Genomic DNA, 22,223 nt, shown 5'->3' with positions numbered 1-22,223 from the left:
CCTTGTCCACTCCTGCCCCACAAGGAATCCCCTGGTATAGATGATGGATGAAGAGCACAGAATCTAGAAGTTTCCTTGGTTTGAATCCTATCTCTGCTCTTAGGACCTTCTTACCTTAACCAACTTTTCCCCTTCCATTCTCTGTGTGGTGTGTCCGCTTCTTCATTGGTAAACTTAGAATAATAAAAAATAAACCTTATGCCAGAGCTACGTGATGATAGCCGTGCATGCCAGAAACTTAGTCCTGGGACACAAACGCGAATGCCATTGCCCTCACAGGGAGGACGTGACTTCAGGTCTTTAGGGCTGGAGTGGCCCTGTTGCAGAGAGAAGCCAATTCTGACTCCAGGCTGAAACTGCTTCTTTGACTTGCTTTCCCTTGCTCTTGTTATAATCACACCTAATGGGCTGCCTCAGAGAATCCTGCCACTCTGCCTGACTCTTAAAGTGCCTTTGTTGAGAAACCTGTCCACCTGTGGATGGCAGGAAGGAAGAAATTAACACACTCCTTGCCTAAGGCTTGCAGTCCTAGGAGATGTTTGTGAGATTAATGGCCTCTTTACTTTGTTTCCTCACCTTCCTCCCCTCCATCTCTGATCTATAAAAGAACAGGACATCCAGACGGCATAAGATGGCTATTTTGAGACATTCCTTTGCCATTTTCTGGTGAATAAAGTCATATTCCCTGCCTCAACACCTCATCTCTTGGATTCATTGGCCCATCGTGCAGTGAGCAGACTAAGCTTGGGCTCTTGTCCCTTCCCATTCCCACCAGGACCACCTCCCTTTCCTCCTCCTCCATCCTTCTCAGCTTCTGTCCCATCCAGGACGAACCTGGAGAGGTATGTTCCAGGCCATGTAGACCATGTCTTTGTACTCGTCCATCCAGATTTCAGCCACTCTCAGGGCGTTCCGCTTCAAGGGAATTCTCAGGTCTAAAGAGTAGGGCTTGTGGTGTCTCTCCAGGTGGGCGACTCGGGAGCAGGGCAAGACCTCAATCTTACCTCCACATTGCCACACCTGCAAGGGAAGGAAAAACAAAATCGCCCGGGCAAGCTGGACACACAGACGTAAGAGCACAGCCTGTTGACGGGGACACCACTCTTCAGAACCACTTTTTAAAGAGTGTAGGGACTTCCCCGGCAGTCCAGCGGTTAAGACTCCACGCTTCCACTGCAGGGGGTGAGGGTTTGATCCCTGGTCGGGGAACCAAGATCCCACATGCCTGGTAACCAAAAATCCAGAACATAAACCAGAAGCAATATTGTAAAAAGTTCAATAAAGACAAAAAATGGTCCACATTAAAAAAAAAAATTTTAACAGAATGTAAATTCAGTCCTTCTACCTGTCTCTATGAGCCTCCCAACCTATTCATTGAAAAAATAGTGCTCCTCTCCTGTCACTCAGAAGCTCCAGAAATCCCACCAGGTGTAGGCTCTGACCCACAGGAACCGTGAGATAATCAATGGATCTTGCTTTGAGCCACTAAGTTTGTGATAATTTTGTTACACTGCAATTGATAACTAATACAGGTAATTCTTGTCCAAGAGATACCCTGACTTATGATCTAGTCGTTAACATTCTTTCTTCTTATCCTGATGGAAACACACATACTTGTCAGTCCATACATTCTAATATGTGGCTTAAAATATTTAAAAATACTGTCTTTGTCCCAGTAGACGATAGAACTAGTAGATGTAGATTTACTACTTCATCCCTGTAGAAGATACATCTAATGATGAGTGTGTTCTCTTCATGGATGTCCAAGTGAGCTGCATTTTCTGGGAAATACTAGCTGGTCCAGTTACTATGCTTAGTCGCTCAGTCGTGTCCAGCTCTTGGTGACTCCATGGACTGCAGACCGCCAGGCACCTCTGTCCATGGGGATTCAGGCAAGAATACTGGAGTGGGTTGCCATGCCCTCCTCTAGGGGATCTTCCCGATCCAGCGATTGTGCACAGGTCTCCAGCATTGCAGGATTCTTTACTGTCTGAGCTTCCAGGGAAGCCCTTCCAGCAGCGGTTAGCAACCTACCGCACTCATGCCTGCAAATCCCTGAACATCTCAGGTCCAGTGGCTCAGTTAAAAAACCTTGGGAGGGGTTATCCTAGACCAACAGCTTTCAGATTTTTCTGTCTCAATTTATTCCCACTTGCCAGACGTCCCCACACACACCCACCCTCCACTCCCTCCCTCTTTCTCTGAAACACACGAAAAGAAACAGGAAGTTTCTGATTATAGTAGCTTACTTTGCATCACAAACCATCCTGACATTTTTCAGGAAGTTAGTCCTCACCACATAGGTATTATGATTATTCCTATTAAGGTAATGGGCCCACCCTTACCAGCTAAGAAATGACAAAGCCAGAAGGATTCTGTGATGCCCTGGCACAGTGCCAGGGATACACAAGGTGCTGAACCAGAGTGGGTGTACTTTCTCCCCCATCAGACCAAAACTCCATCTGTATTTATACACATCCAGGCGCTCCATCACTGCCGTGGCCTCTAGGTGTCAGAATAAAACATCACATGCAGCTCTGATGTTCTCCAAGGTCTGTTCCTAGAGAAATGTACATCCTAGCAAATGCTTAGAGGTTTGAAAGGGCAAATGGCCACACGCACAAACCACAGAAGCTGAATGCGGGTAAACTGTTTTATCAAGAAAGGGGAAGAATGACTCTTCAGAGGGTACGGCAACTCACTCTAGTATTCTTGCCTGGAGAATGCCATGGACAAAGGAGCCTGGGATGAGTGGAGGGGGTTGCCATGCTCTCCTCCAGGGGATCTTCCTGACCCAGGGATCAAATCTGCATCTCTTACATCTCCTGCTTTGGTAGGCAAGTTCTTTATCACTGAGCCACCTGAGAAGCTGTTCTCTTCATACCGATGAGAATACAGATGTGGCGTTGAGTGTATCAGAACAATGAGATGGAAGAGACTTGGCTCCCAACACCCTGCTGGTGGTAATTTAGTCACTAAGTCATGTCCAACTCATGTGACCCCATGGACTGTAGCTAGCCAGGCTCCTCTGTCCATAGGATTTCCCAGGCAAGAATACTGGAGCGGGTTGCCACTTCCTACTCCAGGGATCTTCCCAACCCAGGGATCAAACCCACGTCTCCTGCGTTGTAGGCGGTCTCCTGGGTTGTAGGTAGATTCTTTACCACTGGGCCACCAGGGAAGACTGGAACTGTCATCTGAATCCTGAACTGCTCATGTTCAAATTGTTACAGGAATTAATTTATATCTCATTTAAATCTCTGTTATTTTGGCCTCTGTCACAGAAATCAAACAAGGATTCTAATTCTCACACGTTTATAAATCATTTCAAGTTATTTATCACGTTTGACCTGCACTGTCATTCTAAGGAGAGAAATAAACTGAAGCTTCCCTGGTGGCTCATGGGAAAAGAATCGCCTGCAATGCAGGAGATGAGGGTTCGATCCCTGGGTCAGGAAGATTTCCTGGAGAAGAAAATGGCAACACATTCCAGGATTCTTGCCTGGGAAAATTCCATGGACAAAAGTTCCAGAAGGGCTACAGTCCACTCAAGTGTTCAGTTGCTACAGTCCATGGAGATGCAAAAGAGTTGGACCCGACTTAGGGACTAAACAACAAAACTGGGGAACAGATCATGAAAGAAAATGGACATGAACTCATGTCATCCTGTCAGCTGCTTGACTGTCCATAGGGGGACAGATTGGCTGCCCACACATCTTTATCCTCTGGTCTCTCTGCCCATTCCAGTTTCTGACTGGTCTTGCAGAGAACCACCCGCCCCAAAGTTGGTGTATGTCAGGAGATGTTTGGAAAATGCCTGAAGTCCTCAAGAAAATAGGGACACCATCTTTCCAGCAATATCTCCCAGACTATACAGACCTATACCAAGACGCTCCACTCTAGAAGTTCCACAACCTCTCCTTAGTGACCTGGAAACATGAGAATTTGTTCACCTCTTGAGCCAATGGCATCCATCCTTGTTCCAAGGTTCCAGAGGTCCTCTACCTTACCCTTCTGCTTTGTCCCATAATGAGAATGGAAACATACCTACCCTCAGGCTAAGTTCCACATTCTCTCCTCCATAGGTCAGCATCCCACCATCCAGAGAGCCAATTTCTTCCAAGAAGAGCCTGTTGGCAGCCAGGATGCCCATGATGGAAGGACTTCTGTGGAGCACATGGCAAGAGAGTCACTAACCCTGGACGCAGAATATCAGGATGAAGGTGACAGATAGGAAGCTCAGCAATGATGTAGCCTTTGAAACTCTCTCTACCAAAGCTTCTTCTTATCCTGAAGGCTTTCCCCAAACCCTCAGACTGAACTAAGTGCATGGAGCCTTCCTGTCTCAGATTATATTGAAATCCATCTTGGTATCCCTACTTCATAGCCTGATAAATGCTTAAAGGGGATGAAATGCTTTCTAAAACATTATACACTTTGCTTTATTTTGCTTAAAATTCCTTAAATAGCCAAAGTATCTGTGATTTCTTTTCTGGGATCAGCTCTTTTTTTAACCTTTCATTTTGTATTGGGGTATAGCCAATTAACAACGTTGTGATAGCTTCCCATGAACAGTAAAGGGACTCAGCCATACACAGACATGTACCCATTCTCCCCCAAACTCCGCTCCCATCCAGGCTTCCACATAACATCGAGCAGAGTTCCTTGTGCTCTACAGTAGGTCCTTATCGGTTAAGAGATCTGCTTCTTTTTTTTCTCTATACCCTGTCCTTCACCCCAACTCCTCTGCTCCTCTCACCCCACTCCTAAGACTACCACCAAGAACAAACAAAGCCCAGACCATTCATCCCTGACTTCCCCCAGACTAATCAAGTTTCCCGAGCTCATGCAGACTGACCTCACAGGAGCAGTGACATCGTGGAGATCAACCCAGGCTTTCGGCAGTGCATCATAGCGGCACCAGAGTTCCCAGTTAAACCCGTCAACTGCCAGTGCATATTTAATCAGTTCAAAGGTGTCAAAAAGAATGTTGTCAAACACAGGAGATACGATCACAGTGCGGTCTTCCTGAATCCGAGCCAAGATGGGCTCAGCCCTGCAAGAAGGGTGTGTAACAGACCCAGGTGGGATTTGAGGATAATAGTCAAAGTGAGCAGACAAAGCTGCTCCATCCCATCCCCTTGTCCTGACCCTGACCACCTTCTTCACTCAGGCCACACTGGCTAGTAGGCAGAACTCTCCAGAGTCCCGAGAATCTGCAGGTTTGAGAAATAGCTGGGGCTGCTGGCAGCTGACCCCAGTCAAGAGCACATTTGAAACTGGGGTACCCAAGTACCACCCCCAAGCCACTGTGAGAAGTGCTATCAGCATCTGCCTGAATTTGTCTTACTTCTTGAGTCTCCCTGCTTCCAAAATAACATCTCTTTACTATCTGATTCCCCACATACTTTGAATAACACAGCTCTTCATATCATGTAACTTCCTGGGAAAATCTTAAGAATTACCAAAAGGTAGTCTCTTCATGTATGGATGTGAGAGTTGGACCATAAAGAAAGCCGAGTGCTGAAGAATTGATGCTTTTGAACTGTGATGCTGGAGAAGACTTTTGAGAGTCCCTTGGACTGCAAGGAGATCAAACCAGGCAATCCTAAAGGAAATCAATTCTGAATACTCATTAGAAGGACTGATGCTGAAGCTGAAGCTCCAATACTTTGGCCACCTGATGTGAAGAACTGACTAACTGGAAAAGACCCTGATGCTGGGAAAGATTGAAGGCAGGAGTAGAAGGGTACAACAGAGGATGAGATGGTTGGATGGCATCACTGACTCCAATGGACATGAGTTTCAGCAAGCTCTGGAAGTTGGTGATGGACAGGAAAGCCTGGCATGCTGCAGTCCATGGGGTCACAAAGAGTTGGACATGACTGAGCGACTGAACTGAACTGAGTCTCTTCATTTTACAGATAAAGTAATTTGTTTGTTAGTTGCTAAGTTGTGTCTGACTCTTTTGCAACCCCATGGACTGTAACCTACAAGGCTCTTCTGTCCTTGGGGATCCAGGCAAGAATACTGGAGTGTATTGCCATCTCCTACTCCAGGATATCTTCCCAAGCCAGGGACCGAACCTGCATCTCCAGTATTGGCAGGCAGATTCTTCACTGCTGAGCCACCAGGGAAGCCCTAAGTTGTGACTCATTCAAAGTCACAAAATATCTGGCATAGTCAGGGTTTGTATTCAGTTGTCAATACTCCAAGCCTATTGTTTTTTCTCTAGACTACTTCCTGTAGGCAACCAAAGTCCTTGAATAGAAACATCCTGTTTTTGGAGCTTCCCTTTTCTTAAGTTCTGACTTTCCCTACTTCCACAATATCCCGTCTCTACTCATTGTATTTACAATTTCTCTTCTCTCCGCTTCCCCACGTGGAGCCCCTGGAGACTTACCACCCAACATTCACTTCAATGTGAGCATCCAAGATGGCAACCACATCAGCCGTGGCCGCCTCCCTGCCGGTGTTGCGAGCTGCAGCCAGACCTCTTCTATCCGTGTGCCGTACTATCTTCAGGAGTCCTGGATACTTCTGGTTGTAAAGCTTAATCTTCTCATCCAAGTCTGCCTTTAATTCTCCTGCCAACCAAAGGCACACCTATAGAAATTCTGAGTGCAATAATCAACACGGTGCAGAAATTTTATACTAGGATACCATAATGGTTGGACTACCTCCAGCATAGGGTGGGCAGTTCTACAGCCTTGACTGAGAAAAGAGTCTTTCCTCTACACCAGCTTCTCCTCTGCCTTCCATCCTCAGAATTAATGTTCCCATTCCTAATCTTTCTCTTGAGGTTAAACTATGTTAGCACAGTAAAACTGCTGTGTTGGGCACTGTTACAGGTACTTTAAGTGTATTGAGAAATTATTATAAGAATGAATGGGATCAGAGAACACCATAATTTGAAAAGACACATGCACTCCAATGTTCACTGAAGCACTATTTACAATAGCCAGAATGTGGAAGTGACCTAAACGTCCATCAACAGGAATGGATAAAGAAGATGTGGTACATATATACAATGGAATATTACTCAGTCATAAAAAAGAATGAAGTTCTGTCATTTGCAGAGACATGGATGGACTTAGAGACTATTACACAGAATGAAGTAAGTCAGAAAGAGAAAAATAAATATCATATTAACACATAATGTGGAATCTAGAAAAATGATATAGATGATCTTATTTGCAAAATAGAAATAGAGACACAGATAGAGAACAAACATGGACACCAAGGAGAGAAAATGTGGGTGAGATGGACTGGGAGACTGGGATTGACATATATGCACTATGACACTATATATAAAATGGATAACTAATGAGAACCTGGGATTTCCCTGGTGGCTCAGACAGTAAAGAATCTGCCTGCAATGCAGGAGACATGAGTTTGATCCCTGGGTCAGGGAACTCAGTGCTCTGAGGTGACTTACATTGGAATGAAATTCAAAAAAGAGGGGATATAGCTGATTTATGTTGCTGTACAGTAGAAACCAACACAACACTGTAGAGCAATTATACTCCAATAAAAGTTTTTTTTTTCAATGAATGGGACACACCTGACCTAACTAACGTAGGGTTGCTGTTGGACAGACATCGCAGATACAGCCTGGAACATCGTCTTCACCGCTAAACTCTCAAGATTTTACAGAGAGCACATAAACAACTGAAATTGTTTCATCTTCTTTTATATATTCCTATTTGACCTGCTGAGGCTCAACTGGGATGGAATGCCCAGATGAATCTACTTTTCAGCTTCTATCTAATGAGTTTATCCCCCAAATAAAGAAGGCTGAGTGTCAAAGAATTGATGCTTTTGAACAGTGGTGATGGAGAAGACTCTTGAGAGTCCCTTGGACTGCAAGGAGATCAAACCAGTCAACCCTAAAGGAAATCAGTCCTGAATATTTACTGGATGGACTGATGCTGAGGCTGAAGCTACAATATTTTGGGCACCTGATGTGAAGATCCAACTCATTGGAAAAGACTCTGATGCTAGGAAAGATTGAACACAGGAAGAGAAGGGGATGACAGAGGAAGAGATGGTTGGATGGCATCACCGACTCAATGGACAAAAGTTTGAGCAAGCTCCAGGAGATGGTGATGGACAGGGAAGCCTGGTGTGCTGCAGTCCATGGGGTCACAAAGAGTCAGACACAACTGAATGATTGAACAACAATCTCCAAAATATACAAACAAGATTCACTATTCCACACTGTTCACAGTTTCTTCTTCTCTCTCTCCTCTGTTTTAAAAAATATGTCTATGTATTCCTATCATTTTTGAAAAGCTTGGATTAAATCCGTTGACCTTTGAAATATTTAACTTGATGCAAATTAAGCTTCATATCTAGAAGGGACAAAGGAAGTGGGTACACCTCTCATGTCAATGTGTAGCATTTCAATCATACTACTATTGTTGGTGAGGACAAGGAGAATTACGCTAGCTAACATTTACTAGGGACAAGCCCTGGGCTGAGGACTCTACATGTGTTAATTCCCAAACAGCCCTGTGAGGAAGCACTATTATTTTACAGATGGCAACACTGGAGACATGAAGTAACTGAGAGACTCGCCACCACCTAAAGTCACATGAGTAGTAAGCTTCTCCTGTGGCTGATGTGGTAGAGACTTCCGATCATTTTCCTCAATTTAACACAAACGAAAAAGATTTTAACACAATACATAATTCAGTGCAGGCTCAAACTGGCTGCTGTTTCCATGGTTACTGAGAGAGAAGGTGATTGCTTGCCCTAATGACACCAGTCAAAGAATGACCAAAAGTTCCCTCTGCCATGCCCTCCCAAACAAATTATCCCCTTGGAAGACACAAATGGGTTCCTGACCCAAGTGAGCAGGTTGTGTTATACATAGGGTCTGGAACAGCCTAGAACTTTCTTTGGCTTCAAATACTTAATGAACATAAGGTATTTAGAATAAATGATGTTAACTGCTATTACTACCTCTTTAATTCTCACTCTAGTCCATGAGATCATGATTATTCTCAACATCCGTGCTTTGCAGATAAGGAAACTAGTGGAGAAGTAAGTCACTCAAGGGATAGAGCTTGTAAGGGAGGAACTGAGATTCCATAAAGTGAAGACTCAAGTGCACTGCCTTCCACTTCCCATGTCATCTCAGGGGGGACTGGACCAGGTTGGGGGAGAGGGCAGGGCCTGAGCAAGAGACCCAGCCACTGTGGAGAGTCTCAGCACCCAGAGCTCCCTTCTGTCCTGGCTTAAATACCCAGGAAGATTGGGGTTTCCTCCTAGGGGATGATTCTGAATCTCTTCCTGGTATCTGGGGTTTTCCTTTGGACCCGCCTCTCTTCCTGCGGTCTCCTTCATGGTGCATGGGCCCGACTGACTGCAGATTGACCACGTGATTGCAGCACATTGTGTGACCTCTCTCTCTTAGTTTCTTCTTCTGTGTGACCAAGAGGATCATCCCCTGTCTCGACTATGGGAAGATTAATGTGCCCAGCACAGTCAATAAACAGTCCCTCTCTTTTCCCTCCATGAGAAACCCAAATTTCTGTCCTCATGTGTGTGTGTGGGGGGGGGAGGGTGTGCATGCTCAGTCGTGTCTGACTCTTTGCAACCCTATGGACTGTTATCCCCCAGGATCCTCTGCCCATGGAATTTTCCAGGCAAGAATACTGGAGTGGGTTGCCATGCCCTCCTCCAGGGGAACTTCCTGACTCAGGGATTGAACCTGCACCTCCTACATCTCCTGCATGGGCATCTCCTGCATCTCCTGTGTGGGCAGGCAGATTCTTTACCACAGTGCCACCTGGGAAGCTAAGCTAAAACCCCTTTATCCTAGCACAATCCATATACGGTCATTTTTTATACTATTCCTTGATCAAGTTGCTCACCATTTGAGCTAAAATCATCCACTAAGATGATCTCCTTCAACAGTCGAGGCGGGGTCCGCTGGATGATGCTGGTGATGGCTCGCTGGATGACAGACAGAGCTTCATCCATGAATATGAGGATGACGCTGAGAGATGGGAGCTGTGAAGGATACTGCTTCCAATGGCACCTGTAAGAGACCTTTTATAATAACCATATCACTCTTTTAATTACTTAAACATTGTTCTCCGAAGTCCCCCTTCACTACATAGGATGTTATAATAATTCAATCAGTTCACCAGCTCTCAAACTCGTTAGGAAGGGAAACTGCCGGTTGCTTATCACAGTAGAAAGATTTTGCATTTGTTTGTCCAAAGTTCTCCTGTTGTGAGGATAAACTTCATTTCTTTTTGATTAATCATCAGTAGACATTTCCCCTTGAACAGTCAACCTGCCCCACAAAGAATTCCCGTTCCTTCCCCTGCCCCAAAGTAGCTTCTTTGCCAGCAGTCCTCTTTCTGCCTCCCTTTCCCCATGTTCTCAGACCTCCCATCATTTGGACACATGCCTCAACCTCACCACTATAGAGAAGTGGCAAACTGTCCCAAGAAGTGTGCTTGACACATGTTTTAAATGTCACAGCTTACATTTAGTAAATGCTTACCACATGTGAGGCACCGGCTTACTCTTTTTTAACGTCCTCATCAAGATATATTTCACACACAATAAAAGTCACCCATTTAAAACTGCACAATTCATTGTTTTTTAATAATATTCACAGAGTTGGGCAACCATCACCACCATCTAATTTTGGGACAGTTTCATCATGCTAGAAAGAAACCCCATATCCATTAGCAGTATTTCTTCATTTCTCCACAATCCCATTCCCCCTCAGCCATAGGCAATTATTAATCTACTTTTTATCTCTATAGAATTGCCCATTCTGGACTTTCTGTATAAATGGAAACATACAATATGTGGTCTTTTGTGTTCACCTAGAATAATGTTTTCAAAGTTCATCAATGTTGTACCACATGTCAGCACTTCATTTCTTTCTATTGTCAAATAATATTACATTGCATGGATATGTCACATATTTATCTGTTTGTCCCATATCGGACATTTAGCATGCTTCTACTTTTTGGCTGTTATAAATGCCACTATGAAAATTCTTGAATGAGTGTTTATGTTGGCATGTTTTTATTTTACTTGTACACACACCTAACCCTAGGTGAAAATCCTTGGAGAAGGATCCTTTTGAGAGTCCCTTGGACTGCAAGGAGATCAAATCAGTCAATTCTGAAGGAAATCAACCCTAAATATTCATTGGAAGGACTGATGCTGAAGCTGAAGCTCCCAATACTTTGGCCATCTGATGTGAAGAGCTGACTCATTAGAGAAGAACATGATGATGCTGGGAAAGACTGAAGGCAGGAGGAGAAGGGGACGACAGAGGATGAGATGGTTGGATGGCATCACTGACTCAATGGATGAGTTTGAGCAAGCTCCAGGAGTTGGTGAAGGACAGGGAAGCCTGGCAAGCTGCAGTCTATGGGGTCGCAAAGAGTTGGACGAGACTGAGTGACTGAAGTGAACAGAACTGAAGAGTGAAAGTGTTAAGTCAAGTGGTAACTCTATATTTAACAATTTGATGAACTACTATACTGTTTTCTAAAGTGGCTGCACCATTTTACATTCCCACCAATAATAAATGATGCCTTCAATTTTTCTCCACGTTCTGGACAATATTTGCATTATCTGTCATTGGGATGATAGCCTTCCAAGAGTATGAAGTATTGTCTTACCATTGCTTTGATTTCCATTTCCCTAATAACCAACGGTGTGAACATAACTAATGGGGTGAACTCAGACATGACTCAGTGACTAGCACTTTCAATTTTCACTTCATGGCTGATTCACTTTGCCTAGAGCAGAAACTAGCACAACATTTTAAAGCAACTGTACTCCAATAAAAAAATTTTTTTAAAGAATTAGAACACATTTCCTCTGATTACAGAACTGTCAAAAAAACAAATTCTCGGAAGGCAAAAAGGAACATTATAAGGCTTTGAGAAATCAGGAAACAGAACATAAAAGTAAAACATAAATAAACACAAGTTGGAAAAAAAATTAAAAAGAGGAATTTCATAGTCTAAGCTTTTCTCCCCAAATCAGTTCCTCCTTTTTCTTGCCACTCCAACATTGATGAAATGCAGAGTAATCGAGATTGACTCTGGAGACACATCAAGGGACTCCAAAAGGCCATGCAGGGAATTTCAAATAACACTGAAAAGCATACAGAAGTCTGCAAGAAGGATCTCTCCTTTCTCCTTGTTTCCTAGCACCTGACTGTCATGTGTGGACCAGTTCTGTCCAGTAGAATTTCCTACTGTCATATAGATGTTCTGAACATGCTGTTCACTGTGAGCTACTCTAGCCACGTGTGGCTAGTAAGCATTATAACAAGGCTATGTAAACTAAAAAAAACCTGCTTTTTAATATAATCCAATTTTAATTAATTTAAATAGCCACATGTGACTGGTGCTACCATATTGGATAGTGCAGTAAAATATACTAAAAAATATTCATTGGTTGGTTAACAGCTGGAGGAATTAATCTTTAGCAAATACTTCCAGTATAGAATTACAATTGCCCCTCACTTAGTGGGCTTCCCAGGTGGTAAAGAATCCACCAGTCAAACAGGAGAGGCAGGGGATGTGGGTTTAATCCCTGGGTCAGAAAGATCCCCTGGAGGAGGAAATGACAACCTACTCCAGTATTCTTGCCTGGAGAATCCCATGGACAGAGGGGCCTGGCAGGCTGCAGTCCATGGGGTCACAGAGAGGCAGATACAGCTCTGCACACCCACATGCGCTCACTCACCCTTAGCAACAGGAGGGTACAAAGGGAGAAATATATAAGGTGAGCAATTTCTAGATGTTAGAGCTATAAGTGTGTGCAAAGTCACTTAAGTCATGTCTGACTCTTTGCGACCCTATGGACTATAGCCCACCAGGCTCCTCTGTCTATAAAATTCTCCAGGAAAGAATACTGGAGTGGGTTGCCATGCCCTTCTCCAGGGGACCTTCCTGACCTAGGGATCAAGCCCATGTCTCTTATGTCTCCTGCACTGGCAGGCAGGTTCTTTACCACTAGCGCCACAGCCAGATCCCACATGTTAGAACTAGAAAGATAAGGTGTATGCAAATCACAACTTTGCCAGAAACTGCTGTTGTGGAAAGCAAATAAACTGATATGTACCCGTGCAACAATTGCCAAACATCTTTTTATTGATACATTGGGGTTTCCTGAGGCAAGTTAGGTGGGCAGCAAGGCCAGATTCCTGGGTGTGTGACTTGTGCAAGCACACAGGTCCTGACACTTGTGAATTAACTCGATAATTTGCTGTCACCATCTTGAAATATTTTTTAGTAATTTTTAAATAACAAGCCCCACGTTCTCATTTTGTACCGGGCCCTGCAAGTTTTGTAACTAAACTGGTCATGGCATTTTTCTGAACTCCCTATTAAAGATTAACTATTGAAGACCTGCCTTTCCATGAGTTTGTTTGTTGGAACTTAATATGTACTTAGGGCTTCCCAGGTGACTCAGTGGTACAGAATCTGCCTGCCAATGCATGAGACACAGGAGATATGGGTTTGATCCTAGATCAGGAAGATCCCCTGGAAGAGGAAATGGCAACCCACTCCAGTATTCTTGCCTGGAGAATCCTATGGACAGAGGAGCTTGGCCGGCTACAGTCCATGGACTTGAAAAGAGTTGGACACGAAAGAAGCAACTGAGCATGCAGGATCTACTTAAAACTCAATAAAGTTTATTGATTCCCCTGAATGGCCTTTCTCTGGTCTCTGAAAGTTAAAGGGAGGATGTGACCACTTGGAGAATGCCAGGGCTGGCATGTTTCTGGTATCAGACAACCATCCGAAAAACTGGGGAAACCAGTAGTGACCACCACTTTGCTTCTTGCTGGTGGGCTGCCGTCTATGGGTTCGCACAGAGTCAGACATGACTGAAGTGACTTAGCAGCAGCAGCAGTAGCAGACACAGAAGGTCCGTCCTCATATTATCTTATAATTTATGTGATGGTTCTGAATCACTAAATTACTTCTTCCTCAGAGACAATCCAAGGAGGACTTTCTTGGTGGTCCAGTGGATAGAAATCCATCTGCCAATGCAGGGGACACAGGTCTGATCCCTGATGGGGGAAGATTCTATATGCCCCAGAGCAATTAAGCCCATGTGCCACACCTACTGAGCCCGTGCTCTACAGCCTGTGCTCTGCAACAAGAGAAGCTATCGCAATGAGAAACCCACGCACCTCAACAAAGAATAGTCCCAGCTTGTCACAACTAGAGAAAGCCCTCATGCAGCAGTGAGGACCCAGCACAGTCAAAAATAAATAGTAAATAAAACAAAATTTTAAAAGTCCAGGGAGTGGTCTTCCTGTAGTTCGCCAAGTGTGGTGGTTTCCAGGATGCCTTAGTTCTGGAATCCATCCATCAGAGCCACATGGATTTTTTTTTTTTTATGGTCAGCAGGAAGGAAGAGCACTCATTTGATTTGTAAGCAGCAGACATGACTCATGTTATTCAAGTATAGAAGGGTACTTGAATCAGACATAGTCTGCATCCACACTAATACTTTCTAACAAGCAGTTTCATGACTTAATCTCTCTAGAATTCAACCTTAATGCTCCAAAATGCGTCAGTTACCCACTGATCTCAGCATATTATCCACACACCTAAAGACTTAAATGATGAAATTGAGGCAGGTTCCAAGGAAAGTAGGAGAAATGCAGAGATGCACACCCAGACACACCTTAGTCCAAATACCGAAAGCCAAAGGTAAAATATTGACAGTAGTCAGAGAAAAATGACTCACCACATACAAGGAGACCCTCAACAATATTAAGAGTTGACATCTCATCAAATACAATAAAAATAGAAGGTAATGGGACAACATACTGAAATTGTCCAAAGAAAAAAGACTGTCAACAAAGCACCTTACATCTTTCAAATGTGAAGAGGAAATAAAAGCAAGTAAACCTTGAGAGAATTTGTTGGAAGTAGTCTACCAACAAATTCTCTCAAGGTTTACTTGCTTTTATTTCCTCTTTAAGGCAATGGCACCCCACTCCAGTACTTTCGCCTGGAAAATCCCATGGACGGAGGAGCCTGGTAGGCTGCAGTCCATGGGGTCGCTAAGAGTCGGACACGACTGAGCGACTTCACTTTCACTTTTCCCTTTGATGCATTGGAGAAGGAAATGGCAACCCACTCCAGTGTTCTTGCCTGGAGAATCCCAGGGACGGGAGAGCCTGGTGGGCTGCCGTCTACGGGGTCGCACAGAGTCGGACACGACTGAAGCGACTTAGCAGCAGCAGCAGACTACTTTAAAAGAAATACAAGGTTTTTTTTATACTTGTTTTTTTATTATTTTAACATTTTTTAACTTTTTATTTTACATTGGAGTATAGTTGATTAACAATGTTGTGATAACTTCAGGTATACAGTAAAGTGATTCAGTTATCTCTTATTTTTCAAATTACTTTCCCATTTAGATTGTTACATGATATTGAGCAGAATTCCCTGTGCTCTACAGTAGGTCCTTGCTGGTTACCTATGTTAAATATAGTAGCGCATACATGTTAAGACCAAACTTCCTAACTATCTCTTCCTCTTTCCTTCCCATCTGGTAACCCTAAGTTCATTCTCTAAGTCTGCGGGTCTTTTTAGGCTAAAAGCAAATGATTTGGGGCCATAATGCAAATACACACACATACACACACAGGCAAAAACAAAGAGCACCAGTAAAGGTAACTGTGTAATCATAAAAGACAGTATATTTCTTCTCTTAACTAATTTTAAAAGCAATTGTATTTTTTAAAGTGTATGTAATTGTATTATTGGGACTATATCATATAGCAATTTAATATACTTGACAAAACAGCACAAAAGAAATGGATGGGAGCAAAACTGTATTGAAGTGAGGAAATAACACCAGATGGTAAATTGAATCTACAGGAGTTAAGTGCAGAGAATCAGACATGGTAAATAAGATAAATATAACACACTGTAAATTTATACTTCCTCTCCTTTTTTCTCATCTTCTTTAATAGACATAAAATTATGTAATGTAATTATAATAGTATATTTTGGAGTTTGTACCATACAATTTGAAATATGTATGCAAATAATAGAAAAAAAGGAGGAAGAGAGAATAGAGCTATAAATATAATCTTCCTATATCTCACTCAAATAAGTCTAAATAGACTCTGATAAGTTAAGATGCATGTGACAAGCCCTAGAACAACCATTAAGAAAACAACTATAAAATATACTGAAAAATTATTTGAAGAATTATACTGTTACATTACAAAATAGCCACTTAATGTTAAAAACAAGCAGTAATGGAGGAACAGAGGGAAAACATGAAAGACATTATAAAGCAAAAATAGAATGCCAGAGGTAAATCCGACTATGTCAATAAAACAATGATTGTAGGTGAATTAAGCAATCCAATCAAAAGGTAAATATTGTCCAATTGCATTTTTTAAAAAAAGGTCCAACTGTATGTTATCTTTAGGAAACATTTTAGATCAAAAGATACAAGTAGGTTGAAAGTAAAGGATATATCAGCAAGCAGCAACCATAAAAAGTTAAAGAGGTTATACTAATATCAGACAAAATAGATGGTAAAATAAAGACATTGCTAGTTATAAAGGGAGAGACTTTGTAACCATAAAAGGATATAACCATCAGGAAGATATGCCAATTTTAAACATATATTCCCAGCAACAGAGTGCTGAAATGCACGAAACAAAACCTGACAGACTGAAGGGAGTAACAGACCAATCAGCAACAACCCCTGGCCATTTCAATACCCTACTTTCAAGGAGAGTGGAAAGGAGAGTGTTAGTCACTCAGTCGTGGCCAACGCTTTTCAAGCCCATGAACTGCAGCCTGCCAGGCTCCTCTGTCCATGCGATTCTCCAGGCAAGAATACTGGACTGGGTTGCCATTTGCTTCTCCAGGGGATCTTCCAGACCCAGGGATCAGACCCAGGTCTCCAGCATTGCAGGCAGATTCTTTATTGTCTGAGCCACCAGGGAAGCCCCATACAACAACTAAACACAAGATAAACAAGGAGGGCTTTCCTGGTAGTCCAGTGGTTAGGAATCCACCTTGCAATGCAAGGGACACCAGTTCAATCCCTATTCCAGGAAGACCTCACATGCCTCGGAGCAATGAAGTACATGCCGCAACTACTGAAACCAGCACTTGAGAACCCATAAGCTGAAACTATTGAACCGACATGCTGCAACTGCTGAAGCCCATGTGCCTGGAGCCTGTGCTCCACAACGAGGGAAGCCACCGCAACGAGAATCCTGAACACGAGGAAGAGCAGACCCCGCTCACTGCAACTAGAGAAAGCCTGTGTGCGAAAACAAAGACCCACCACAGCCAAAAAAAAATAAAATAAAAAAATGTCTTTAAAAAAAAAGGACAAACGAGGAAATGTAAGGCTTAAACAGCATTGCAACCAACGAGAGAGACCTAGTGGCGTCCGTAAGAACAGTCCACACAACAATAGCAGGTTGCTTTCAACTGTGCATGCAACATTCTCCAGGAGAGGCTGTGTGCTAGAGCATAAAATAACCCTCAATAAATTTTAAAAGAATAAATTCATAAGAAGTGTGATTCTCTGATCAAGCAAAGTGGCACGAGAGATGAAAACAGAAAGATATTAGAAATTCACAAATAGGTGGAAATTAAAGAACACATTCTTAAATAGTCATTGGGTCAAAGAAAAATGTTACAAGGAAAATTAGGAAATAGGAAATACTATAAACAACTATCCACCCACAAATTTAAAAACTTAGGTGAAATTGGCAAATTCCTATTAAAAAACACTTGCAACTCAATAATGAAAAGACAAATGCCTTCCTAAAAGTAGAAAGTGTCTAAATGGACATTTCTCCAAAGAAAATATACAAATGGCCTGTATACACATGAAAAATGTTCAGCATAATTAGACAACAGGGAAATTTAAATCAAAACTACAATTGTATACCACTTGGCTTCCCTTGTGGCGCAGCTGGTAAAGAATCCGCCTGCAATGCAGGAGACCTGGGTTTGATTCCTGGGTTGGGAAAATCCCCTGGAAAAGGGCAAGGCAGGAAGCAACAGTTAGAACTGGACACGGAACAGCAGACTGGTTCCAAATAGGAAAAGGAGTACGTCAAGGCTGTATATTGTCACCCTGCTTATTTAATTTATATGCAGAGTACATCATGAGAAACGCTGGACTGGAAGAAACACAAGCTGGAATCAAGATTGCCGGGAGAAATATGAATAACCTCAGATATGCAGATGACACCACCCTTATGGCAGAAAGTGAAGAGGAACTAAAAAGCCTCTTGATGAAAGTGAAAGTGGAGAGTGAAAAAGTTGGCTTAAAGCTCAACATTCAGAAAACGAATATCATCGCATCCAGTCCCATCACTTCATGGGAAATAGATGGAGAAACAGTGGAAACAGTGTCAGACTTTATTTTTGGCGGCTCCAAAATCACTGCAGATGGTGACTGCAGCCATGAAATTAAAAGACGCTTACTCCTTGGAAGGAAAGTTATGACCAACCTAGATAGCATATTCAAAAGCAGAGATATTACTTTGCCAACAAAGGTCCGTCTAGTCAAGGCTATGGTTTTTCCTGTGGTCATGTATGGATGTGAGAGTTGGACTGTGAAGAAAGCTGAGTGCTGAAGAATTGATGCTTTTGAACTGTGGTGTTGGAGAAGACTCTTGAGAGTCCCTTGGACTGCAAGGAGATCCAACCAGTCCATTCTGAAGGAGATCGGTCCTGGGTGTTCTTTGGAAGGAATGATGCTAAAGCTGAAACTCCAGTACTTTGGCCACCTCATGCGAAGAGTTGACTCTTTGGAAAAGACCCTGATGCTGGGAGGGATTGGGGGCAGGAGGAGAAGGGGACAACAGAGGATGAGATGGCTGGATGGCATCACTGACTTGATGGACATGAGTCTGGGTGAACTCTGGGAGTTGGTGATGGACAAGGAGGCCTGGTATGCTGCGATTCATGGGGTCGCAAAGAGTCGGACATGACTGAGCGACTGAACTGAACTGAACTGAACCCACTCCAGTATTCTGGCCTAGAGAATTCCATGGACTATAAAGTCCATGGGGTCGCAAAGAGTCAGACACAACTGAGTGACTTGTGCTTTGCGCTTTCACACTCACTAGGATGGCTATGATCAAAAACAAAACCAAACCTTGATAAGTATGTTAAAAAAAATCAAAACTCTCATATGCTGCTAGAGGGAATAGAAAATGATGCAGCCACTTTGGAAAACAGTCTGGCAGTTCCTTGGAAGTTTAAATATAGAGTCATCATATGGTCCAGCAATTCTACTCCTAGGGTATAATCAAGAAAAATGAAGACATATGTCCACACAAGAACTTGTACATAAATGTTCAAACCAGCATTATTCATAGTAGTCAAAAAGCGGAAGTAATCCAAATGTCCATCAGCTGGTAAACAGATAAAGAAGAGGTGGTATACAACTGGAGAATGAAATTTTATTTTACCATAAAAGGAACAAAAGTGACAAATAAAGTAGTGATGAATGCTATAACATGAATGACACTTGAAAACATTATGCTACATACAGAAGACTCCATGTTATACGATTCCATTTATACAAAATGTCCAGAAGAGGCAAGTCCATGGGGACAAAAAGCAGATTAGTGGTTTCCTAAGGATGAGGAAGTTGTAGGCAAATGGGGAGAGCCTGTTAGGATGGGTAGGTTTTCTTTCGGAAGAGGTGAAAATGTTTTGAAATTGATAATGGTGATGAATAAACTAAAAATCATTAAATCATACACTTTAGTAAATTGTATGGTATGTGAATTTATCTTCAAAAACTGTTATTTTTACAACTTATTAAGGAGGTAGAAAAAACTTACTAAGGAGAGGCAGAATGAGAAAAAAAATAGGAAGGGAAAACAGAAGGAGAGAGGAAAGTTTCTTTAAGTTAAAGTTAATAAGACCCTGGTGGTCCCGTGGCTAAGACTCTGTGCATCTAATGCGGGGCCCCGGGTTTGATCCCTGGTCAGGGAACCAGTTCCCACATGTTGCAACTAAAGGTCCTGCATGCCGCAAGGAAAACTCGGCAGAGCCAAATAAATAAATATTTGTTTAAATAAATAAAGACGGGTCCAAGCAGAGACTTGGAGAGAAACATCAGGGAGACGAGTAGCACTGTTAACTTCCTTCAACTTGCCCAAGTTGTTTCTGTCTCTCAGCCTTGGTTTCTTCATCTGTAAAATTATGAGTTAGACCCATCCTATCAGAATTCTCAAGGATCTGTGTGTCTCTGATACCTCTGCTCAGCTCTGCAAATACTTAAATCAGTCAGTTATCTTTCCAGAGCTGCCATTATAAAATGGATTAAAGTCGAGAATTCTGCTCTGTCAGTCTTCCAGAACTTTCTACACCCTGACCCACTTCCTCATGAATTTCTCACTCTCCCACCCTTCTTTTCAACCCTTGACTTCTGCTGCTCTCAAAATGCTAGTCACTCAGTTGCATCCTACTCTTTGCGACCCCCATGGACAGTAACCCACCAGGCTCCTCTGTCCATGGAATTCTCCAGGCAAGAATAGTGGAGTGGATAGCCATTCCCTTTACCAGGGGATCTTCCCGACCCACGGATTGAACCTGGGTCTCCTTCATCACAGGCAGATTCTTTACCATCTAAGCCACTTTTTCCCAAAGCTTGTCTTCAAGCTACATTGAGGTCCCTAGGAAGCCTGCCTTGGTCCATCTTACCTGGAATCTCGAGTGTCCGGGAGGGTACGATCCAGGGGCAACCGATCACTGAGGTACACATTATAGCCAAACTTCTGGAAGAGGTCCTCAGCCTCTTTCTGCTGAGCCTCAGAAAGGTCCCTACCCCACTTCTTGAAAAGTTCTGAGTCTGGGAAGAGAACCTTGTGGGGATTTTCCTTGAAGAAGCCACCCTCCTTGGCGTGAGCTCTATCTGGAAAAGGATGCTTTTCGTCTTTCACCATTGCCAGCGTGCCAATCCCATCTTCTGATTGTTTTGTAGCCAGCTTCATAGTTTGTTCTGCAAATGAAGGGCAGGGGAGAAAGCACCTCAGCCAGTTGTTAGCTACCCGGGCGTTACTTTCTCATCCACATTTCCTTGAAATGTTTTTCTTCCCAGATTTTTAGGAGGGTGCAACAGAACAAGTGTGCAAGAAGTTGTAGATATTGGCAAGAGAAGACCTGGAGAGATGGTATCGTTATGGAGAAGTTGAATGAGCTTGCTCCAGGGTCCTGAGGTTGTGGTCAGGGCTAGATAGCGTGCGTTTGTCATTTTCAAGGGGAGCAGTTCGGGATGATGACAAAGCCCAGAGCACACTGTGAAAGTGTGAAGCAGGAGGCAGGTAAAGGACTTTACAGAGGGGGAGGCCGAGGGGTTGGATCGGTTAACCACAGGGTGCTGCAGGGGCCCAGGTGACAGCAGGACTCGGGTCAGATGGAGACTGTGAATGGATGGCTGTGGCAAGCCCTGTAAGGAGGGAGAGAGTGTGTTGAGATCGGCAGGGAAGTGTCAGCTGAGGAAAGAGGACAGTCGTTACAACAGTCTTCTGACTCCTTCCTTCAATGGAACCAGAAGGATGTTTGGAATCACCCTAGATGGTGGAATACAAAGAGCCCGAGATCATCCTCTCTCTCTTCTCGAGCACACCAACATCACTACCATCCATAGAGCAACCATGGGTGACAAAGACCAGAAAAGATCTTCCACAGCTAAAGTCATCAAAAAACTGGACAGACCTCCCTGGTGGTCCAGGGAACCTGGATTCGATCTGTGGTCAGGAAACTAGATCCCACGTGCTGCAACTAAGACCCAGCGCACCCAAAGAAAGAAATTGGAGGACCCTGAACTGGAGAATGATTATATTGCAGAGGTTCTCCTCCAGGAGTGAGAGTTCTGAACTGCATGTAGGGTTTCCCAGCCCAGGGGTCCCGCACCAGGAATATGAGCCCCCACAGCATTTGGCTTTGAAGACCAGAAAGGCTTAATTTTGAAGTCCCAAAGGGCTGGGGGAAATAGAGATTTCACTTTTAAAGGACACACACACAAAATCTCATGCACACCAGGACCCAGAGCAAAAGCAGTCATTTAACAGGAGCCTGGGCAGACCTACCCATTGGTCTTAGAGAGTTTCCTGGGGGTGGGGGTGCTGTCACTTTGGGGACAGAGACACTGGCAGGAGCCATACTTGGGAACTTTCGATTGAATGAAAGCTAGAG

General features: G+C 43.4%; 1 protein-coding gene across 1 annotated transcript in view; it reads right to left on the bottom strand.

The window, feature by feature from the left end:
* GALNT8 (polypeptide N-acetylgalactosaminyltransferase 8) overlaps positions 1 to 22,223 on the bottom strand; it is a 48,300-nt gene that overhangs the window by 7,689 nt on the left and 18,388 nt on the right. Inside the window, exons 3-8 of the mRNA XM_055582521.1 lie at positions 20,730 to 21,027; positions 9,882 to 10,048; positions 6,404 to 6,587; positions 4,859 to 5,056; positions 4,052 to 4,166; positions 835 to 1,020 (exon numbers count right to left, since the gene is read on the bottom strand). Of these exons, the coding sequence (XP_055438496.1) occupies positions 835 to 1,020; positions 4,052 to 4,166; positions 4,859 to 5,056; positions 6,404 to 6,587; positions 9,882 to 10,048; positions 20,730 to 21,027 (1,148 nt within the window). The remainder of the gene's footprint in view (positions 1 to 834; positions 1,021 to 4,051; positions 4,167 to 4,858; positions 5,057 to 6,403; positions 6,588 to 9,881; positions 10,049 to 20,729; positions 21,028 to 22,223) is intronic.

Source organism: Bubalus kerabau, chromosome 1, assembly GCF_029407905.1.
Source record: "Bubalus kerabau isolate K-KA32 ecotype Philippines breed swamp buffalo chromosome 1, PCC_UOA_SB_1v2, whole genome shotgun sequence".
Taxonomy (NCBI): Eukaryota; Metazoa; Chordata; class Mammalia; order Artiodactyla; family Bovidae; genus Bubalus; species Bubalus kerabau.
Note: the sequence above shows the minus strand (reverse complement) of the source record. Positions and strands in the feature narration are given on the sequence as shown.